This window comes from Myotis brandtii, unplaced genomic scaffold, assembly GCF_000412655.1.
Source record: "Myotis brandtii unplaced genomic scaffold, ASM41265v1 scaffold131, whole genome shotgun sequence".
Classification (NCBI taxonomy): domain Eukaryota; kingdom Metazoa; phylum Chordata; class Mammalia; order Chiroptera; family Vespertilionidae; genus Myotis; species Myotis brandtii.
The window spans coordinates 1,130,420-1,150,112 of NW_005354632.1; the positions used below are offsets into that span (position 1 = coordinate 1,130,420).

At 47.2% G+C, this 19,693-nt stretch overlaps 1 protein-coding gene across 1 annotated transcript in view; it reads right to left on the minus strand.

Moving 5' to 3' along the window:
• SLC22A15 (solute carrier family 22, member 15) overlaps positions 1–19,693 on the minus strand; it is a 77,722-nt gene that overhangs the window by 16,566 nt on the left and 41,463 nt on the right. The window contains exons 2-6 of the mRNA XM_014534660.1: positions 10,476–10,688; positions 6,324–6,456; positions 5,348–5,512; positions 2,664–2,793; positions 7–222 (exon numbers count right to left, since the gene is read on the minus strand). Coding sequence (XP_014390146.1) covers positions 7–222; positions 2,664–2,793; positions 5,348–5,512; positions 6,324–6,456; positions 10,476–10,688 — 857 coding nt within the window. The remainder of the gene's footprint in view (positions 1–6; positions 223–2,663; positions 2,794–5,347; positions 5,513–6,323; positions 6,457–10,475; positions 10,689–19,693) is intronic.

Genomic DNA, 19,693 nt, shown 5'->3' on the forward strand with positions numbered 1-19,693 from the left:
AGTTACCAGATGAACATCAGGGTCAGCGTGTGCCCCAGGAGGACCCGGTGCCGGAACAGGTCCAGGAAACTCCCCGAGGCCTTGCAGCTCCTGTTGGCCGGGTGAGTGAGTGAGAACGTGCACTTGAGCTTGCGGTTCCTCTTGGCGATGAGGTACAGAGCCCCTTCCGCCTCGCTCAGTCGACCCTGGGAGTATAACCAACGAGGTGATTCAGGAATGAATCTGAAAGAGACGTCATGAAAGGCTGTATATTCACACAGGCACACGTGACAGGGAGGGGGCAGCCCACCCAGGCTGCGCTCGATTCCCTCACCACCACTGACTCCACCGCAGGCCTAAAGCCTACGCTCCCAAAGACACAGGGAAGACAGAGCGGGCGACTCAACAGCTGCTCGGGCTAAGCAGTGATCTACTCTATGAATGGGAACTTAGACCACGCTTCCCGAATAGACCACGCTTCCCAAGTAGCAGTGACACCGGTAAACGGTGTGCGGTTACGTTTAAGACCATTTAATATGAATGGCAAGGTCAGACGATAGCACTAAGTACTACCAATGCTTCCTGAAGCACGGGTCAGAGTTATGGCTCTAAATCACAGCCAGGTGTTGTTAGAATAACACTGTGGAGATAGTAGGCGTTTTCAGTTCTTGAAAAGCCCCATAAAGAAGATAAAAATCTTTATTATCTCATCAGAAAAAATAAATTTGTACAAAGTGTTTTAAAGGTAGTGATATGTGATCATGAAGGCAGAGATTATTTGAAGGCCACACATAAAAGTTAAACAGGGTTCATCACTATTCAGTTACTTTTGAGCATTTACTGCTTCAAAATATTCAAAGCATCTGAGGACATTTCCTGAATCGCCCCAAGATCTTATGTAACAAAAGTGACTTCCTTATTAACTTCCAGTTACAAAACAGCAGTTCCTTTCTACTACAGCACAACGTACTGGACATTACTATCACCACTGCTATCTTCCAACAGTTTTAAGACCCATATACATATGTAATTTCAGAGAGGAAGGGAGAGAGAGATACATCAATGATGAGAGAGAATCACTGACTGGCTGCCTCCGGCACGCCCCACACTGGGACCCACAACCTCAACATGTGCCCTGACTGGGAATCGAACCATGACCTCCCGGTCCATAGGTCGACCCTCAACCACTGAGCCACGCCGGCCAGGCACGTATGTCTTCTCCTCCCAGTTCTGCACGCACCCCTAGAGGACTTTTCAAAGACTAAACTGTGGCAGGAGCACAAAGCCTTGTTTACTAAACACAACATCAAGTACCTCTGGATCTAATGTGACCTGATTGGCCTAAAATGAAACGTGTGTAAATCACATTGGCTACTGAAGGTGCCTGTCAGTAAGGGGAGTGAATTGGCAACAAATGCCACAGAATTCGGAGCTTCCTGGACAGCCAGTCCGTCAATGGCCATCTATGGAGCCTTCTCATTCTGACCCCCAGGGTAGCAGGTGCAGAGAGGAAAGACTATGCAAACAAAAAGGCAGGGTCTTTCCCAGGAGCTCTGCTACTGGGGAGGGAATATTCATGTACAACATTGAACTGTCAACAAAAGCGGGACCTGGGGCCTTCTACAAGATCCTGAAAAATCCCTTTACCTCCGTCCGCATTACCACTTGGTTATTATTACTTACACACAAGTAAATGATTAAGTAAAATATTGTTCTGTTGGGCGTTACGTGTGCCGATCATCCATCGGATCAGCTGGCCCTGGGCACAGGTGAGGTGCTATGTACGCTGCCTGATTAAGTCTTTAGTAAATGGGCCACTTTAAATAGAGGTCAACTATTTCTACTCTATTCATTTCCGTACTTGCTTTTGAACCTGAATAAAGAGCTGCTAGGTTAAAGATCTAGGTGAGTGAAAATTCTACCACAGCTAACCCTCACTGCCTGCCACGGAAGAGAGCTGGGACCATGGCCTGAACATCGCATTTAGCCCAAAGGTTTTGATGATTACAATGAGAGTCTGACTCCTCCAGAGAGACCCTTTCCTTTCAGAAGCCCCTGAACACTTCTGGGGAAGCAGCTGAGGCTGGTGGCTGGCCTTTACGGTCGAGAGCACCAAGGTAACACTGTGGGTGAGTCATCTGTAAACCCTGCCCTGACCAGGGCTCATCCGTTTACTCTGCTGAGCCCATGCACCTTAGCTAAGGATTCCTCCCGTAGCTGAGAATTTTCCCGCATCCACACGCAAAGGCCCTGAAATGATACTCATCTGTAAGGTGAATAGTTGACATTATATATTACTATGAATAGGTCTTTTATGTAAAAAATAGATTTTTAAAAAAATCCTACTCTGTCGCACACTCAGCCCACGCTGTGATCCAGCCGGAAGATCTTTAAGTTTGAGGCATCAGGTTAAAAAGAAATTGGACCCCGATGCCATCATTTGAAGGCTAAGATGCAGTTTTGGAGAGGTTACTTTAAACAAGGGATACCTGCATTCTGAATTAATTTAAGCATCTCTCTTCCCAGAAGCTGCCAAGCATGGGAGCGCTTGCGGAATTTAGTTCTTCACCCGAGTCAGTGCAGGCGAATTCCTGCAAGGGAATAACGCCGCTCATTGACCCGCATCCTCTGAAGGCATTCCTTCTGCTTACTGAGCCTAAACTCCGCGAGAGGGAACTACTTACAAAGATAAGAGAAAGACCGCTGTCCCCTGCAGGTTCACCAGCACGGCCAGGCTCCTCCAGGAGCGGATGAAGTACCCCAGCAGGGCGCACTGGGCGATGCCGACTGCGAAGAAGAGGCCGCCGATCGACCCTGGTTCAGGGGAGAGAGACCTGTGACTGGGGAGGCCCCGTCTGCAGACCATTCCCAACCCGAGACACCGAGCCAGCTCCTTCCTCGTGAGAAGTCAGCGGGAAAGAGAAACCTACACAAATATCGAGCCTCAGACGATAAACTGGAAGGGAGGCCAGCAACCGAGTGAAAAGGGGGGAAGGACAGATGAAAAATACACACCCCACGTGGTCAAGGCGGATTTGAAGGCTGTGCCTGTTGGACGGGCACGCGCCTGATCCGTGGCCGAGGCTTGGAAACATTGTTTGCTGTATGACCGGGAGGTGTTTAGGTCATGAGATTAGTGCAATACTGGGACTTCATTTCGTCACAGACGCTGCCCCTGGAATCCTTATCTTAAATCACAATCTACCTCCCAATTCTCCCTTTTGCCCTCCCCAACTTGATTTATCACCATCAGATATGACACTTCATATTTATTTTCTTGTCTATCTCTCCCAAGTAGAATATAAGCTCCATGAAGCATGGATTATTGTCAGCACACTAACAGGGGAAAAAACCAACCACGGGATTGTTAAGAAACTCGTATTTTTTAAAAGAAATGCTAGGTGGGTATTAAACCCACCGGCTTGTCCAATATACTTGCAAAGTCTATTCCTCTGTCACGCTTTCCATACCTGCTATCGCTGACAGTACCAGCTGACAGCTACTATTTATATAATAGCTACGATTTATTGAGCAGTCAGCCTTTTGCATATATTGCCCTAGACCGCAGGGACCATCATTAGCCGTCTATGGAGTGAGGACAGAGCTCAGACGGTCAGGTGCTGCGGGTGGCAGGGCCAGGTGGCAGGGCTGGGACTCGAACCCCGTCAGTCTGACTGGTGAGACTGCATTGCCTACGTTCTCTCTCCTATCGCCCTTCTAGGGAAAGGTGAGCTTCTGTGGGCATCCCAAAGCAATGGGCTTTGTTGAAACCTGTTACAAAAAATCTCTACAAAAATCCTGTAAAACAAATGTTTTATTCTGTTCGTAGATTGTCAAGCTGTAACTAAAAATAACGACATGTATACTGTGGGCCCTGGTGAGGCAAAGGGGAACCAGAGGGAGAGCCGATGCTCAGTGTTCAGAACCTGTGGCCCGATAAGCAGGGGAATGGGCGAGCGTGATTCCCCTGGAAACGCAAGATAATCGATAGCTATTACAGGTTCATTACGGCGCACCCGAGAGCACCTGGCTCCCAAGAATGAGGCCTCTGGCACTCGGATCGGTTCCGAGTGCCAGCATCCACTGACAACAGTGTCAGCAGAAAGAGGCGGCCACAGGATGAGACCTTTTCTTCACTGTACTTACGATTTTCTGAAACGGCCTCAAATCTGTTCTGCCCCTCCTGATGAAAACATAAGCTCCAGCCCTAGCTGGTTTAGGGCTGCGAACAAGAGGCCGCCGATTGACCCTGGTTCAGGGAAGAGAGACCTGTGACTGGGGTCTCTCTTCATAATCATCATCATTATCTGAAGTTAGCTTGTTTGGTTGCTTAATCTTTTTTATTGTTTACTTCCCCTACTAGATCCTTTGATGCCAGAGACTTTGTCCATTGGCTTCATTCCTTTATAGCTAGTAACTAAGACAGTTACTAGCTATACTGGGACTGAAGGGTCCCAGGTTCGATTCCGGTCAAGGGCACGTACTTCGGTTGCAGACTTGACCCCTGGCCCTGGTCAGGGCGCATGAGGGAGGCAACCGATCAACGTGTCTCTCTCACATCGATGTTTCTCTCTCTCTCTGTCTCTCCCTCTCCCTTCCACTCTCTCTAAAATCAATGGAAAAATATCCTTGGAGGAGGATTAACAACAACAAAAAGGATGTCTTAGGTTTATGCTTACACTTTCTTGTAACTACTTTACTTAGCATTTTGGACGTACTGCAAACAGTATTTTGTAATCAAGCGTAATTTTCCAATTATTTTTTTACTGTGAACAATGAGGCCACTTCCAATCCATCCCCTGCTGCTGAGCACTCAACTCAGGTTTTCCCCACCCTCTTGCCGGTCAATAGCCTATCTGCAGCCGCAGCGGCGTGCACGAGGGACTGCTGGAGAGAAACCAGCTGGGACCTGAGGGCCAAGGACAGAACCCTGGGGACGGCCCGGATCTCAAAAGAGCTCCAGGTGCCCTGGGTGCGGGTCAGTGGGCGGGCTTTCCGGGAACTCTCTCACACTCGCTCTAATTCTACCGTGAATTTGGCAACACTCTGGTTCCACTGTTGCAACGGAACAGGAATAATCCGAATGATCTGGCAGCGAGGGGGCAGTGAATGCCCTTCAGGGAAACCGACCCTTTCCCAACAATCTGGGGGCACTCTGTGAGGGTGGGCCGAGCTCGCCCACCGTCTGTGAGGCAGACTTTCTACAGTGGAATTCAAGTGACTCATTCACGGTCAGGACTGCAAATCTAACGGTTGGACAGAGCACTTCAAGTCCAGGTGCATCCTTAGACTCCAGGGTTAAACTGGTTCCCTGCAGAGTTTTCAGAAGCCGCTCACCACCTCCACATCTGCGTGGACCCAGCAGTACCTGCGAGTGCCCAGTAGGCGGCGCCCACACATTCGTTCAGCAGGACAAAGGCCACCAGGGACATCCCTCCATTCATCACGCCCACCAGGAAGCGGGTCATCACGAAGAACTCATATGAGGGTGAAAACCCATTCGCAATAGCAAATAAGATGTCAAGCGCAAGACCTAGAAAGAGAGGAAGAGCATTCAGTGACCCACAAACGAAAACAGCACCTGGTGGAAGGAAACAATCCTATTCATTCGTTTGCAAACGTAAATCTGTGCACGCTGAAATTTTCTGACGGTTTGTTTTAAATAAGGTTTCTCTTATAAACCATAAACAAAAACCGAGGTTTTCTTTCTTTGTCACATGTTGATTTCTGTCGATCAGAAATGCTGGTAATTTTTTTAAAATTCTGTTTCAGCCCTAGTTGGTTTGGCTCAGTGGATAGAGCATTGGCCTGTGGACTGAAGGGTCCCAGGTTCAATTCCAGTCAAGGGCATATGCCCAGGTTACAGGCTTGATCCCCAGTAGGGGGTGTGCAGGAGGCAGCCAATCAATGATTCTCCATGATTCTCTCTCATCATTCATGTTTCCATCTCTCTCTCCCTCTCTTTCTTCCTTTCTGAAATATAAAACTAGCTCATACTCAGCTTGTCAAGAGAGCTATGCTGAGTCCTGTAGAGCCCATTCAAAATGAATCAACAACACAAGATAGAAGGAAATGGGCCTAGTAGACTGTCTCAATCGTTGCTCTCTTTAGGAACACGGCATAAATTAGAATTGGGGGGTGACAGAAAGCACCATCATCTCTGAAAAGCTTCCAATGCAAATATCTGGCCTTTGCCATCTATGCTGGCCACTTGAAAACCTTGGCCGGAATTCATGCTGGCTGCTGCTCGGCCTCTTGCCAGTGTAATGAAAAACACATGGCCATTCCCCGGAACCTCGGGGAAACGTGTCCTCATTCGGTTCACGAACACTCCAGTGGGTTACCTGTGAGGTAGACCTTTTTCCTCCCGAAGCGATCGGAAAGCTGCCCGAAAGAGATCACGCCCACAAACACGCCGCTGAAGAAGAAGGAGCTGGCCGCGCTGACTTTGTACGATCTGTTGGCAATCAGAAACCACTGGAGGAAGGAAGAACAAGAGAGACATTCAGGTCACCGAAAAGATGGGTGGACAGAGATAGCTACTAAAAAAACAAACCTACAACGAAACTTGTACACCCGAACTTCTCTACTGCGTTAGCCACGGTGAGCCATCTTGTGAGTGCCACGGCCACTCCCAGCTTGTCAGTATATCGAGGCTGCGGGGCTCGAACACAGCAGCTTCCCCACGCCCGGCTGCAGGACCCTGGGTGCTCGGCACCGCTGGGGAGCTGGGGGCTGTTCTAGGAAATATTCAGAAGAATCCTGATAACAATTCCAACGCCACTCCATTCCCCCACTGTCCTGTATTACCCCCCAAAATATTCCCAGTTTGGGGCAGGAAGAATCTCACTTCGGGAGAAAACCAGGGGCTCAGAGGCCTCCTGTGATTAGGAAGAACTCGGACAGGGTGTTTCAGGAACAATTTCATGGTGATTAACTAACTTGCTTCATCTCAGTGCAGTTGTCACTCGGAATTACCACTTAATGGGTGAAGTGTGCAGTCTAGAACAGTCAGAAGCACAAGCATAGGGAAGCAAGACATTTAAAAAATTAGCCCCTCAAGCAATTATTGCAGTCAATTTTTCAATAGTTTTACTATTCTGTCTTTTGACCCCAGGGTATGACTTGGGAAAATATATTAATCTCAAGATAATAATCAGTCAATTTCGGTTGTTACATCTACAATGATATTGAAGATTCCAGCCTGACTCTTTTTGGTTGCAAACATTAATTAAGCATGATAATTGCATGTCTCCGTGATATTTGGTCCTTTCTCAATGAGTCAGAGCTCGGGGAGTAATGTGAATACGGCAGACAGCAATTTGCTACATCAATTCACCCCAATGGCTATTAGCTCATTTTAAAATAGTCAAGACTCCTAAATTAGAGGGTTTTTTTGCATTAATACCAAGTTAATCATATCTACATAACCTTTTATTCACCCTTCCCCAAACCCTCCATGAATAACTCCTGCAAGGCCTGACCTGAATGTAATAAGGGGCAGGTGAGAGTTTTAAATAAGCTGACAAACAAAATAGAACCAGAGGCAGGGATCCATGGAACAGACTGACAGATGTCAGAGGGGAAGAAGGTGGGGTATTGGATGAAAGAAGGTGAAGAGAGCAGCCAAAGAACATATATGCACAGCCCAGCCCACGGACACAGACGACAGTGTGGTGAAGGCCAGGGGAGGGGGAGGGTGGGGGCTGGGTGGAGGTGGGCAAAGGAGGGGAGGGATGAAGAATATCCGTAATAGTGTCAACAATAAAAAATAAAATAAATAAATAATAAGTAAATAAATATAAAATGAGTACTCTTAACGCCATCTCAAACTATAGAGTTCTCCAGGCTCTATCTGGATAATTACTTTTAAAAGTTCCTACAAGACTATACTCGCTTTTTTAATTCTAATTTTATAGCAAATAATTTCAGGAAGTAGCATATATTATCTATGTGCCACAGATTGTGCATTAAGGATATTTACCAACGTAATGACAAGTTTGGGTACCAGCTTCCATACGGCCACCTTGGGGATTTTGAGGAGCAACTGAAACACCAGAGAGGTCACCAGAATGGAACGAACGCTAAGAAAGCGGGCGGGGGGCTGGGTTTGGGACTGCACTGCAGTAAAGGTGAACTGGACGGAGCGGCTCTGTGGCCACGGCCCGGCCCTGCTGGCCCTGCTGCTAGGGATCACCGTTCCCGTTACTCTTCCCTCTGCTACCATTTCTCCGCCAGCTCCGGCATTTCTGGTGGCGGCGGCAGGAAACTCGGGAGCCACCCATCCCACCTCCTGGAACCACACCGGGACTTGCAACGCCACCCAATTAGGGCTCCGGCGTCCAAGGCAGAGATAGAGTGTGTGGACACACGTGTCACTCACGCACTGGGAGTGGGGATGACGCACGGGGGGCGGGGGGCACCTCACCTGTACGTGGAAATAAAATAAAATGACTTGGGGGGAACATGAGATTCTGCACTGAAACGCAAAGCAGACGAGCTCTCCTTGGATCTGCCTGAATACACTCCGAGTGGAGACGGGGCGATGCTGCTACCACATGGGCGGCCGCTGCTGGGATCTGAACATCCAGGCGGCCCCTGAGCAGCACAGAGTCAGCGTTCATTTTATTTCATTCTCCTTTGTTATTTGTTGCTATTTCAGGAAACCTGTACGTTTATTTGGGCTTGTCAACTTTTTTTTTAAGTTGTACTTTTACTGTTTTTTTTCTTTTATTACAGTATTGTTGGCATAAAATATTATGTTAGTCCAGGTGGACAACACAGTGATTCGACGTTTATACACCTCACGATGTGATCATCACCGTAAGTCTAGTGAGCGTCTCTCTCTGCAGTTACTGCGGAATTACTGACTGCATTCCCTATGCTGCACATGGCATCCCCGTGACTTATTTACTTCATAACGGGAAGCTGGTACCTCTTAAGTCCCTTCCCCTCTTGACCCATCCTCCCAGCCCCCGCCTCTCTGATAACCATCAGTCTGTTCTCTGTATCTGTGAGTCTGTTTCTGTTTTGTTTGTCCGTTTGTTTTGTTCTTTGCATTCCAAGTATAAGTGAAATCATACGGTACCTGTCTTTGTCTGACTTATTTCACTTAGCATAATACTCTTTAGGTCCATCTATGTTGCCACAAATGGCAAAATTTCATTATTTTTATGGCTAAGCAGTATTCCTTTGCGTGTATATGTGTGTGTGTATGAACAACTCTACACATATAAATTTGACAACTTAGATGAAATGGACCAATTCCTTGACAAGCCCAACTGCTATAACTCACAATACAAAACAGAGCATTTAAATAGCCCTATAGTTATTAAGAAAATTGAATTCATAATTTTAAAACTCCACAAGAAGAAATCTCCAGGTCGAAATGATTTCAATGAAGAATTCTACCAAATGCTTAAAAAACTGACACCAATTGTACACAGTCTCTTCCAGAAAATAGAAACCCTTCTTAATGCATTTTATGAAGCTAGTATTACCCGGATACGAAAACCAGACAAAGATAGTACAAGAAGACAACAGGCCAATATCCATCATGAATATAGAAGCCAAAATCCTTAGCAAAATATTAACAAATAGAATTCAGCAATATATGAAAATAATTATATGCCATCCAGAGATTCAAGGCTGGTTCTATATTTGAAAATTAATTAGTATAATCCACCATGCTAGAAGCTAAGGAAGAAAAATCACACGATCATTACAATTAATGTAGAAAATGGTAAATTGATGTATAGGACAAAATTCAATATACAATGATAAAAACTAAAAAAAAAAAAAATTGAATGGGGGGAGGGACTTCCAGGATGGCGGTGAGCAAATGGATCGCTGTGGGGAGCAGGCAAAGGACACAATATTTTAGCATTTTAACAACCAGTACGGGTGCTTTCCAGCTGAGCAGGAGCCCGGCCCGTCTCGTCCCAGAGTTTCTCTCCACCAAGCTGTCCAGCCTCAGCGTACTTCCCTCTGGCTGGCTCAGGAGGGACTGTCCTTGTAAGAACCACCTTAGCCAGCAAAGCCCCACTTGAACGTAAGGCTTCCTGCCCACACGAGGGGGCACGTTTGTGCTTGAGGTTGTACAGTCAAGGTGCCCCGCAAGGCCTACACATGGGACTGGACTTCAACATGAACCATGGACGCTGCCGACGGGTCATTCCATTTCTCGCTACTTTGTTAATTTCTGTGTTTTACTTCACCTTTCCAAAGGGCACTAGCATCAAAGTACAGCTCTTTTGGAGTTGATAGCTTACTAACTTGGTAAGACTCGTGCTTCTCCCATTTGTAGACAGAAGGAAAAATATGCTTTCATAGAACAGCCTCCTTTAACTCTCAAATTCACTAGACAGTTACCTGAAGATGTGGCTGAAATTTAAATCAACAAGACAAAAAAGTGGTTCCGTTTGGACAAGGAGACGCCTTGGCTTAGTGATCACATGACCGGGTTCTGTTCCACTGCTCCCCGCCCCCGGGCTCACCTCGGAGGCGATGGAGGTGAAGCTGCCGCTGAAGTGCACGTGCTTGCGCACCTCGCTGCCGTTGGCCTTCAGGAGCCAGTCCCCCAGCGCCAGGTCCTCACCCGCCCACTGGCTGCCGTGGCTCTGGTTCGGCAGGAGCTCGGCCAGGTCCCAGCGGTAGGAGGGCGTGGCCCCCACCAGCGCGATGAGGATGGCTTCCGTGGCCACGTAGAGCTGGGGGAGCAAACACACAAAACCATCGATGCGAGAACGCCCTCCATAAGCTCACAGAGCTGGAGACATCTGTTTCTGGCTTTTGTGGGTTTACGAGGCACAGAAACGAGACGCAGGAGAAACAGAGAAAGGCGTTAAAAGGGAGCTTCGAGATGGACTCCTGACCAGCCATCAGCAGCCCCACTTGTCAAGCACCTGCCCCTTTTCCACGGCTTTCCGCCTGCACGCTGAGGACGCTGCACATCGCTGGCTCACCCCGTGGGAGGAGGGGAAACATCACCCGCTGATCTAAAGACTAACATGCCCACTCCCCTCCACACTGTAGCCTCAGTTCAGACAGCAGTCACCAGCGGCCAGGAATCTCTTGGCCTTGAATTCACGATCTAAACATGCGGACTTTTTGTGGCATAAATGTCTCCGAAAACAGTGTACACACACACACACACACACACACACACACACACCCAGAGCAAGAGTGCTTTGTTAAAGCAGGTAAGCATAATATGTACTTGACTAAGTTATATTTTAAAATATAGTATAAGAACTTATAATACAATTTAAAGAAATTCAAAATTCCAGGGATAGTCCTTTATAACCTTTGGCTGGACTTAACCAGTTTAATCTGCACATAGCTGTTTTCCCTCCACCACCCTTCACAAGGTTTCCGCTGCCCACTCCATGCACACGTGTGCGCACACATGCACCCCAACTGAGCACACAGGGCCATGGCTTCATGCCACCAGGAGGATCAGTGACACGCAGCTCTTCTATGCCGTGCAGCCTCCATAAAACCGCACCAGCCTGTCTTCTCGGACACACGGGGCCATGCTTGGTTTTGCTACAGGTCCGGGAGTCAGGCGGCAGGCAGCTCTGACACTGTGTGATAAACGCCATGGAAGGGGCCCCGTGAGGAACAGGTGAAAGGTGATGCGGACACTGCATAGAGATCACCGTTAGGTCCTCTGCCCCAGAGCCACCTACCCGGGTCATGCGGTCATCGGAAGTCAAACGTGTAGCACTCATCTAGTCACGGGGATGCTCCACCTGCACGCGGAATGCAGAGCCCCCCCCCCCCCCCCCCCCCCCCCCCCTCACTCTTCTCTGCTGTTTCTCTACGACGACCAGGCACATGCACGCCCACGTATTCCTGTCTAATGAATCGCACCCATCAGCAGATGGGCCTTCGAGGCACAATGAGAAACCACCATCCATTCTCCTTCGGAGTGGGACTAACAACACCTCAAATAAATCATTATCTTCTCAAGTGCTACCTCCAGGGAAGGCGAGCAGGAGCCACAGATGGCTGGGACTCTTTCCCTCCCCGTGTAATTATACCGAGAAGAGTGACTAAAACGCACTAGGGGACTGAAATTTTAAAAGTTTCAAAAAGTGGAGGTTTTAAAAGTAACTTTATACTTAACGGCATTACAAGCTTTCCTAATACTCAGGAAACCAAAACTGTCTCCCATAATGATCTCATTACAATATCTCGTCCATGAAGTCATGGTGAGTAGGATGTTTATGTTGTGGCAGGAACGATGAGCGACACAGCGATTAGTGACTCATTCAAGGTTATTGATAACACTAATAGCAAAACCAAACGTTGGGGCCAGAGCTTTTCTCCGAGAATAAAAGAAACAGAAAAAACCAAAGGCGATTTTATTCTTGACATTATTGTCAGTCTTCTGGGCACTTGGTCCTCGGTTATCTAAGTGACTCAACCAAAAGCATTATATGGGCGAGACCATATCACGAAGGCAAGACCAAATGCCCCTTACCCAGCACAAAGTGAGTATCCCATAAATATTTTGGGGTGACTTACTAATACTCCGTAGCTTAGGAATTTAAAAGAATTTAGCCCTGGCCGGTGTGGCCCAGCTGGTAGAGTGTCATCGATTACCGGTCAGAGCATATCCCCAGGTTGCAGGTACAGTCCCTTTCGAGGTGCATATGGGAGGCAACAAACTGATGTTTCTTTCTCATATCGATGTTTCACTCTCCCTCTCCCTTCCTCTCTCTCTCTCAAATCAATAAAAACATATTTTAATAAAATAATTTAGTCCTTGTGTCCTGAATAACTGGTGTCTCTTAAGTCTTGTGTCCTCCTGACTCTCATGCCTCCCCCAGACCAGTCTCCCTGAGACACCCATGAAACTCTTCTGGTCAGAACGTATTAATGGACGAATAACAAAAGGCCCAGCATTCCAGATCCGGCACATGGCCCGGCTGCTGCCTCACCCACGCTCAGGCTTTCTGCCGGCCTATTCAATTCTCACTGCGCGGTGGGTGGGAAAAGAACGTGGAATCTGTAAACCTGAGTCTGGAGCTCAGCTCTAGTAAACTTTCAGCTAATCGAAACCTCAGTAAACTTCATGGATTCTTCTAGAAAGAATGGACACATAGTAGCACACCTTTATCTAACTCATTCATACCCAGCTAACCTATTCTGAGGGTCAAGCGTGATGCGATGCTTCTTCAGCCAGCAGTACACGGAGCAGCGCCACACAAACGGCGCGTATCAGCACCTCCCAAACGTGCAGTTTGATCCCCGAGGCCGGGGAGGGGCCTGAGAGTCTGCGTTTCTAGCAAGCTCTGCCAGGGTCCAAGCTGCAGGTTTGGGCCACACTATGTGTAGCAAGAATACAGGTTATTCCCTCTTCTACACTTTTTCCAACCGCATGTTTTTCCACCTGAAATGACCTACCCATTTCTCCCTAAACCCAAGCCTCAAAGTTCAGCTCAAGCTCAGCCAGCCCTCTTTCTGAGTCAATGAACCAACCACTCTAGACTACGCTGATGTCTCCTTTCTTCATTCCCACGCGTGCAATGCCTGCATTGTTTCCTGGGGGAATATTATTTCTTATCATTATTTAACAGTGTAGAAACATAACGACAGGTGAGGGTAAAAACACGAATTTTGAAGTAAACGGGTGTTTAGGAGCTTTACACCTAGTAGCCTCTACTTCACTCATAAAGTTGGAACACAGAACATCTGGGGAGAATGAGAGGAGTGGTGCGAGGAGAAATTTGGGCTTGAGAAGAGTGGTAAACATTCAACTGGGAGAAGTGAAGGCCGGAGCCAAAGAATGACCCCAACGCATGGGCTGTGTGGGTTTGAGAACTGTGAAAAAGAGGAGCTCACCAACCTGTATCTGCAACAAAAGAGGACTGAATAAGCAAATGACAGGACAGCCAGACACTGAAACACTATGCTACAGCCATTAAAAAAGACATATCTGCTCCTTTAGGAGCTCAGCAAGGCATTCACAATATTGTTGAGATGAACAAAATCAGGTTAAAATATACATTTTTGCAAAAAAAAAAAGATAAATGTACATATTTGTGTAATAAAAATGTCTGGCAGGTCATACATCAAAAGGTGAGCATGTTTTAGTTCGCAGTGGTAGTGTTTTGGTAATTTTTGCCACCCCCCCTATATTTTCCCTTTTTCCTATAGTCTTACGCTATCTGTTGAGTAGCATACAGTCCCCATGAATGCAGACATTATCTTCTGTTTGAGGGTTGGGTCAAGGAAGTCAGAGAGAAGAGTCTTAGGCTGTGTGTGTCTTTGATCGATGGCTCTTCCTTGGAAGGCAGCGTCTAACTGTGGTGAAGAAGCAAGCTGGTATTCTGAAAACCTCAAGGTCAACACTGACACAATGCCCACTGCTGGGCACTGGGCACCTTTAAGAAATTCTGAACTTGCAAACAAATGAATTAAACTTTTATGATCCAGTCACTCCCAAGAGCGCGGTGAGGACAAGGGGTCGTCTGTGAAGTTCACTCGGCCACCTCGCAGCCGACTTGTCACAGCGTTGGAGCCTAGTGCTTCTTCTGCCACATTCACACTTCCTGTCGTCATATTTTTAGTGACTTTCTGGGGCTGTCTTGGGAGATAATACTTTCTCTGTCAGGCACATGTCAAGCAGCTGTGGGTGGCCCTGGTTGACATGCTTGTAGAGGTGCTGTAGAGGTGTTGGGTGAGCTGCTTTCCAAGGCACATCCAGTTCTTAAAATGCTCCAGGCTCAAGGGAGCTCCCTAAAACTCCAGAGGCCTCCGGTACCTCCATCCACCCCCTCTCCACCCCCATGGAAATCTGAGTGTCTCATAGATTTGCAGCTTCACCCGCATTACGCCAGGGGGCAGTGTCTGTCTACAGACAACAACAGCTTCCTGAAGACATACTAAGAGCAAGGGCAGCAAGGTGTCTTTGACCTATGATGCCCCACTCAACCTAAACTAATGAAAGGCACGCCCAGCACATGATCCCCAGATTATAGTCCAAGCTCCGAGCCACTGCCTAAGGGCAGACAGAACTAAATTAGAGGGAGCGGCCGCATAAAACTTGCTCAGACTAGCAGAGAACCCTGGTAGATGGTCACATGTTGCAGTCATTGTAGCAAAACTTACTGAAGCTTCTCATCATGGCTGAGCCCCTGGTGGTGGTGAGAACCCCCTGGGCATGAGAGCTGGTCTCCATGACTGCAATACATAAAGGCCTTCGCTTATGTGTATGGCACGAACTTCGTCACCTGCTCCTGGTTGCCAGGTCGGAACCATCGGCTATCCACCTCAGTGATGCCTCATCAAAAGGCTGTCTGCCTGTGAATTTCTGGGGAGAGTGGGACATGGCGGCAAATGCAAGCAGGTGGGCGATACTAGCTGTGACAGCATTCTCTACGAAGTTTAATAAAGCACCCTGAGCGCAGCTCGCTCTGCCTCACCCTCCCAAGTGTTAAATGACCACAGTTCACAGCCATCACTGGCTAAAGGGATAGCAATAAAAGAGGGACCCCTTCTCATACAGAGAACTGCAGCGTTCTCTCCTAGGGATGCAGACCTTTTGCTTTACCATCTTTTAATTTTAAAAAAATAACACAAAAACAAAATGAACAAAATACGGATCATGAAACCAGCGCCACAATTAACACTGTATCACACTTGCTTCAGGTTTTTAAGACATAATATTAGGGATAAAGAGGAAATCTCCTTGCACTGCTCCCCTCCCCCGCCCTCCCTGGGGCCACTCGCTCCCCTCCTTCCCAAGAGACAGCCAATCTCATGAACTGGGCGTGGCTCTTCTACTCCAAGTGCTCATATTTCCAAGTTGTTCATACACATTCACACACCAAATACAGTATTGTCCCACATGTTTTTAAAATCTATAATGAGTATGTGTCACATTTATATAGTTTGTTGGTTTTTTTTGTTTTTTTTTTATTTAACTTGGTGTTTTAGAGATTCATCCACGTATCTGTATACAGATCTGGTTCATTCATTTTAATTGTTATGTTCTAACAAATTTACACCACACTTTAATTATCCAGTCCCTTTTTGAGATTCATTTAGGGGGCTTCTAATTTTTATTATTGCAAACCATGCTGCATAAGCATCCTCTACCAATCTCCTTATGCACCTGTTTAAGAGATAGTACAGGGCGTATACCTAGGAGTCCTACACTGGGTTTGGATTTTATTAGCAGGACTAAATCGTTCTCTAAATGGCAGTAGTTTCTACTGCTCGTTTTCATCACACTTGTACTGTGAGACTATTCAATGTTTGCTAATCTAATAAGTGTGAAATGATATTTCATAGTCATTTTAATATGCCTGCCCCATATGACCACTGAAGGTAAACATCTTTACATGACTATTACAGTTTTATCTTCTGCAAAATACCTGTTCAGTCCTTCCACTCTCTAAAACACCGTGAAAAGGCACTTCGTGCGTGGAGGGTGTGAATGGACTGGGAGTGCTGGGGTTATTAACAGCTGACATAAGAATAATGCATTCGGGAACACGAGAACCGCACCTCAAGCTGAGGCTCGCCGCAGCGTCACAATTTTGCTGGTGAAACGAATGCTTGTTACAGGTTACATGTTCCTGTTGGTTAAGGGATGTTTTAAATCCTGTGCAAATTATACTACAACCTCTGATTCATGATCATGAGGAAAAGGGAGGCGCTGGAGTCTTTGGCTTAAAACAAAGAAGTAGCATCCATTTTCATTTACGTCTAAAGAGATCAAAAACCAAAGAATTGTACTCCAGCCTTCCTCCTCCAGACAGCCTGGCAAACACACACACAAACAGTGATGATGACATCAACTCTGAGTCACCATCAGAAAACAGAAACAGTAATAAACAGAATTATTCATATTTAAATACCACAAATAGCCCCAGGGAGGGCATGTATATTTGGGGGTTAAGAATTTTTCTAACTGTAAAATTGTAAATCCTACTGCTTGTTCTTAAGATAATTGAACTGGCAACGTTTTGGTGCATGGAATGAAACTTACTCACCCAACTGAGCGACACCCTCACCCGTCATGCCTGGGCTGTGGGCTCGATCTCCAGTAGGGGGTGTGCAGGAGGCAGCCAATCGATGTTCCTCTCTCACATCGATGTTTCTCTCTCTCCTTTCCTCTCTCTCTAAAAAAATTTTTTAAAGACTTTAAAACCACATATCACTATCACAGGGCATTTGCATCTTATCACGCGCAAGGGAAATCTATAAAGTCTCCACATATTCTTTATGTATCTGAAAGCCGACCACTAAAGATGCCACAGATCGCGTCTGCAGGAGTGTGCAGGACCGTCCCCCAGCCAAAGGTAACTGCGTATTGAGGTCACTTCTTGAGGAGCTAGATGACCATATCAGCACCAAGAACACAGTTAACCGAAAGACCTTTAGAGCTGGCTTTGTAATGGGGTTTTGTCCTCTTATTTGAACTTGGATGTGTTTGAAGTACAGGGAGTTCAAACCATTTAAGAAACAATCACAGTCCCAGAAGGAAGCACACACCACAGGACCCGTGCAGTTTGCGTCTCTGTCCCCTCACCCCCCTCCACCCCCGGTTTTGTGTTTCTCAGCTGTGGCTGGTCGTCACCATATCTCAGGTGCAGAGACGGCTTCTACTGCCGCAGAGCTCCCTCGCTCTGGCATGGTCCCATCCACCATGTGCAGGGCTCTCTGGCAGCCTGCACCGCCCCCAAACCCCACTCCCGGGCAGTACTGATAGCAGTTGCTCTGTACCTTCCTTGGGCAACGGTAGACAAGTGCTTTGGTTTTAAAAGCAGACATCAACCTCCTTCCTTGTAACTCTGAAAAGGGCTCCTGGCTTTTCCCTCTGTTGGAGGAAGCAACCCCCTCCAGAATGATGATAACCTCGAGCTACGACTGTGTATGGCACTCCCAGCACTGACACCTGCAGGCCAAACCTCTCCAACAACAGACATGATGGAGAGGTCTTTGCGGACCTCCACACCCATATCCAGGAAAACTTGGGGCGATCCTAGGACCACTTGGCTCACTGTCTTAAAGGGGCGGTGACAGCTGTGAAGAACTACCTCCCTTCTGCCTGTCCTGGGGCCTCTCCTCCATTGACACAGGCACAGCTAAAGGCACCTCCCAGCCCACACCTACAAAATAAACAGTCACTTCGTTCCCAACACTCATGACCTGGTTTTTCTACGGCAAATACTGACCACCTGTTGGGCCTAGAGATCAATGAACAGTCACGGTCAGGTGCTTAGACCTCCTTGGTACCAAACTCTAACCAACTGAGTCAACCGTAAAGAAAAGTGAGGGGAACTTAACGGGTCCTGAACCCCGAGCAGTGGCCTTTTTAGTGCCGCACTCCACTCAGTACAAACGTATCCCAGGTTGCTGGGTACCCGGCCGGGCAGGTAAGAAGCTAATGGCACCAAAGGCGGAGTGCAGGGATGGGGAAGCGGGGAGGCGGGATTTCTCGGCGAGGGATTATGTTCCTGCAATTCTTGTTTAGAACGGGAGAAGAATTTTCTCAAGGGGAAAATATTACAAATGAAATCAGGCATCATGGTGACTATTCTATTCTGTTTTAAACACACTTTTGTAATTTAGCACAAATACTTTTTTTTTCCTCGTAGGAAAAGTGCACTTAAAGCTAAAACAAACTTAACAAAATACTGCATATTTATCAACTGAGAACTTGCTTTGCTAGAGGAAGAACTGACGTCATCTGTCAGTCCATTTGAACAGTTCTCCTAGCTGGTGATGAAATCAACTGAACTTTCAAACATTTCAAAGGAAAACAGAATCAGTAAGTCCACCCTTACCTCTCCCCACCCCATCTTCCGATTGAGCAGTTGCCTTATGCAAGGTTTAAGCAACTAATGAACTGTACTTCCCTCAGAATCTCTAGCATTACATATTAACTGTAATTATTTACCTGTCTGCCGGCCTCACCCCACCCCACTAGAATACAAGCTTCATAGGACGGGGGCTTTGATTTGTCCACCATTGTAGCCCCTGCTAAGCACACAGCAGGCACTCAAATATGTGTTGAATGAAGGAGTAAGTAAAATGGTTGACTCATAGTAAATACTAATAAAAGGATTTGTGAATAAAATGCCTTTAAGAATATTGGGAGAGGTAACTGATGTCAAACGGACCCTTTAAGCCGGCAAAGGAGTAACTCTTGCCTGGAAAAGTGTACTTGCAGTGACCTTGAGCACGGGGAACCCAGGCTTTTAGTTGGGATGTGCAAGTGTTCCTGGGAATTCTGTACAGTGAATAAGTGGTTCCATTTTATAATCACACACTGAGATGACACTATACGACTTACTCAGTCTCAACCGACACTGGCCTCTGGGTAGAATGGCCCAGAAGAACTTAAAAAAAAAAAAAAAACCTATGCATTGACAACCTCAGGAACAGGAAGCCCCTGGAATCCAGTGAAAGGCAGCAGGCAGATGCCCAGAGCAGAAGGAGGTCGCTCCAGCGCGGAGCTGTCCTGACCGGGCGGCCAGGGCGCTCGGCTGTCTCCACTCCAAGGTGACAGCCTGCAGGTTAGAGCAACAATTCGCTTTCGCATTCACAGTGGCTCACAGGCAACAACAGAATTTTCATGCCTTAGTAACAGGCTGGTCTGATGAAGTAGCCCCACCCCTACCTCCCAACTCTCCACCCCCCACCCCTGCCACACACAAACACACTCGAGGGAAGGGCTGGGGGGGGCTGGGGA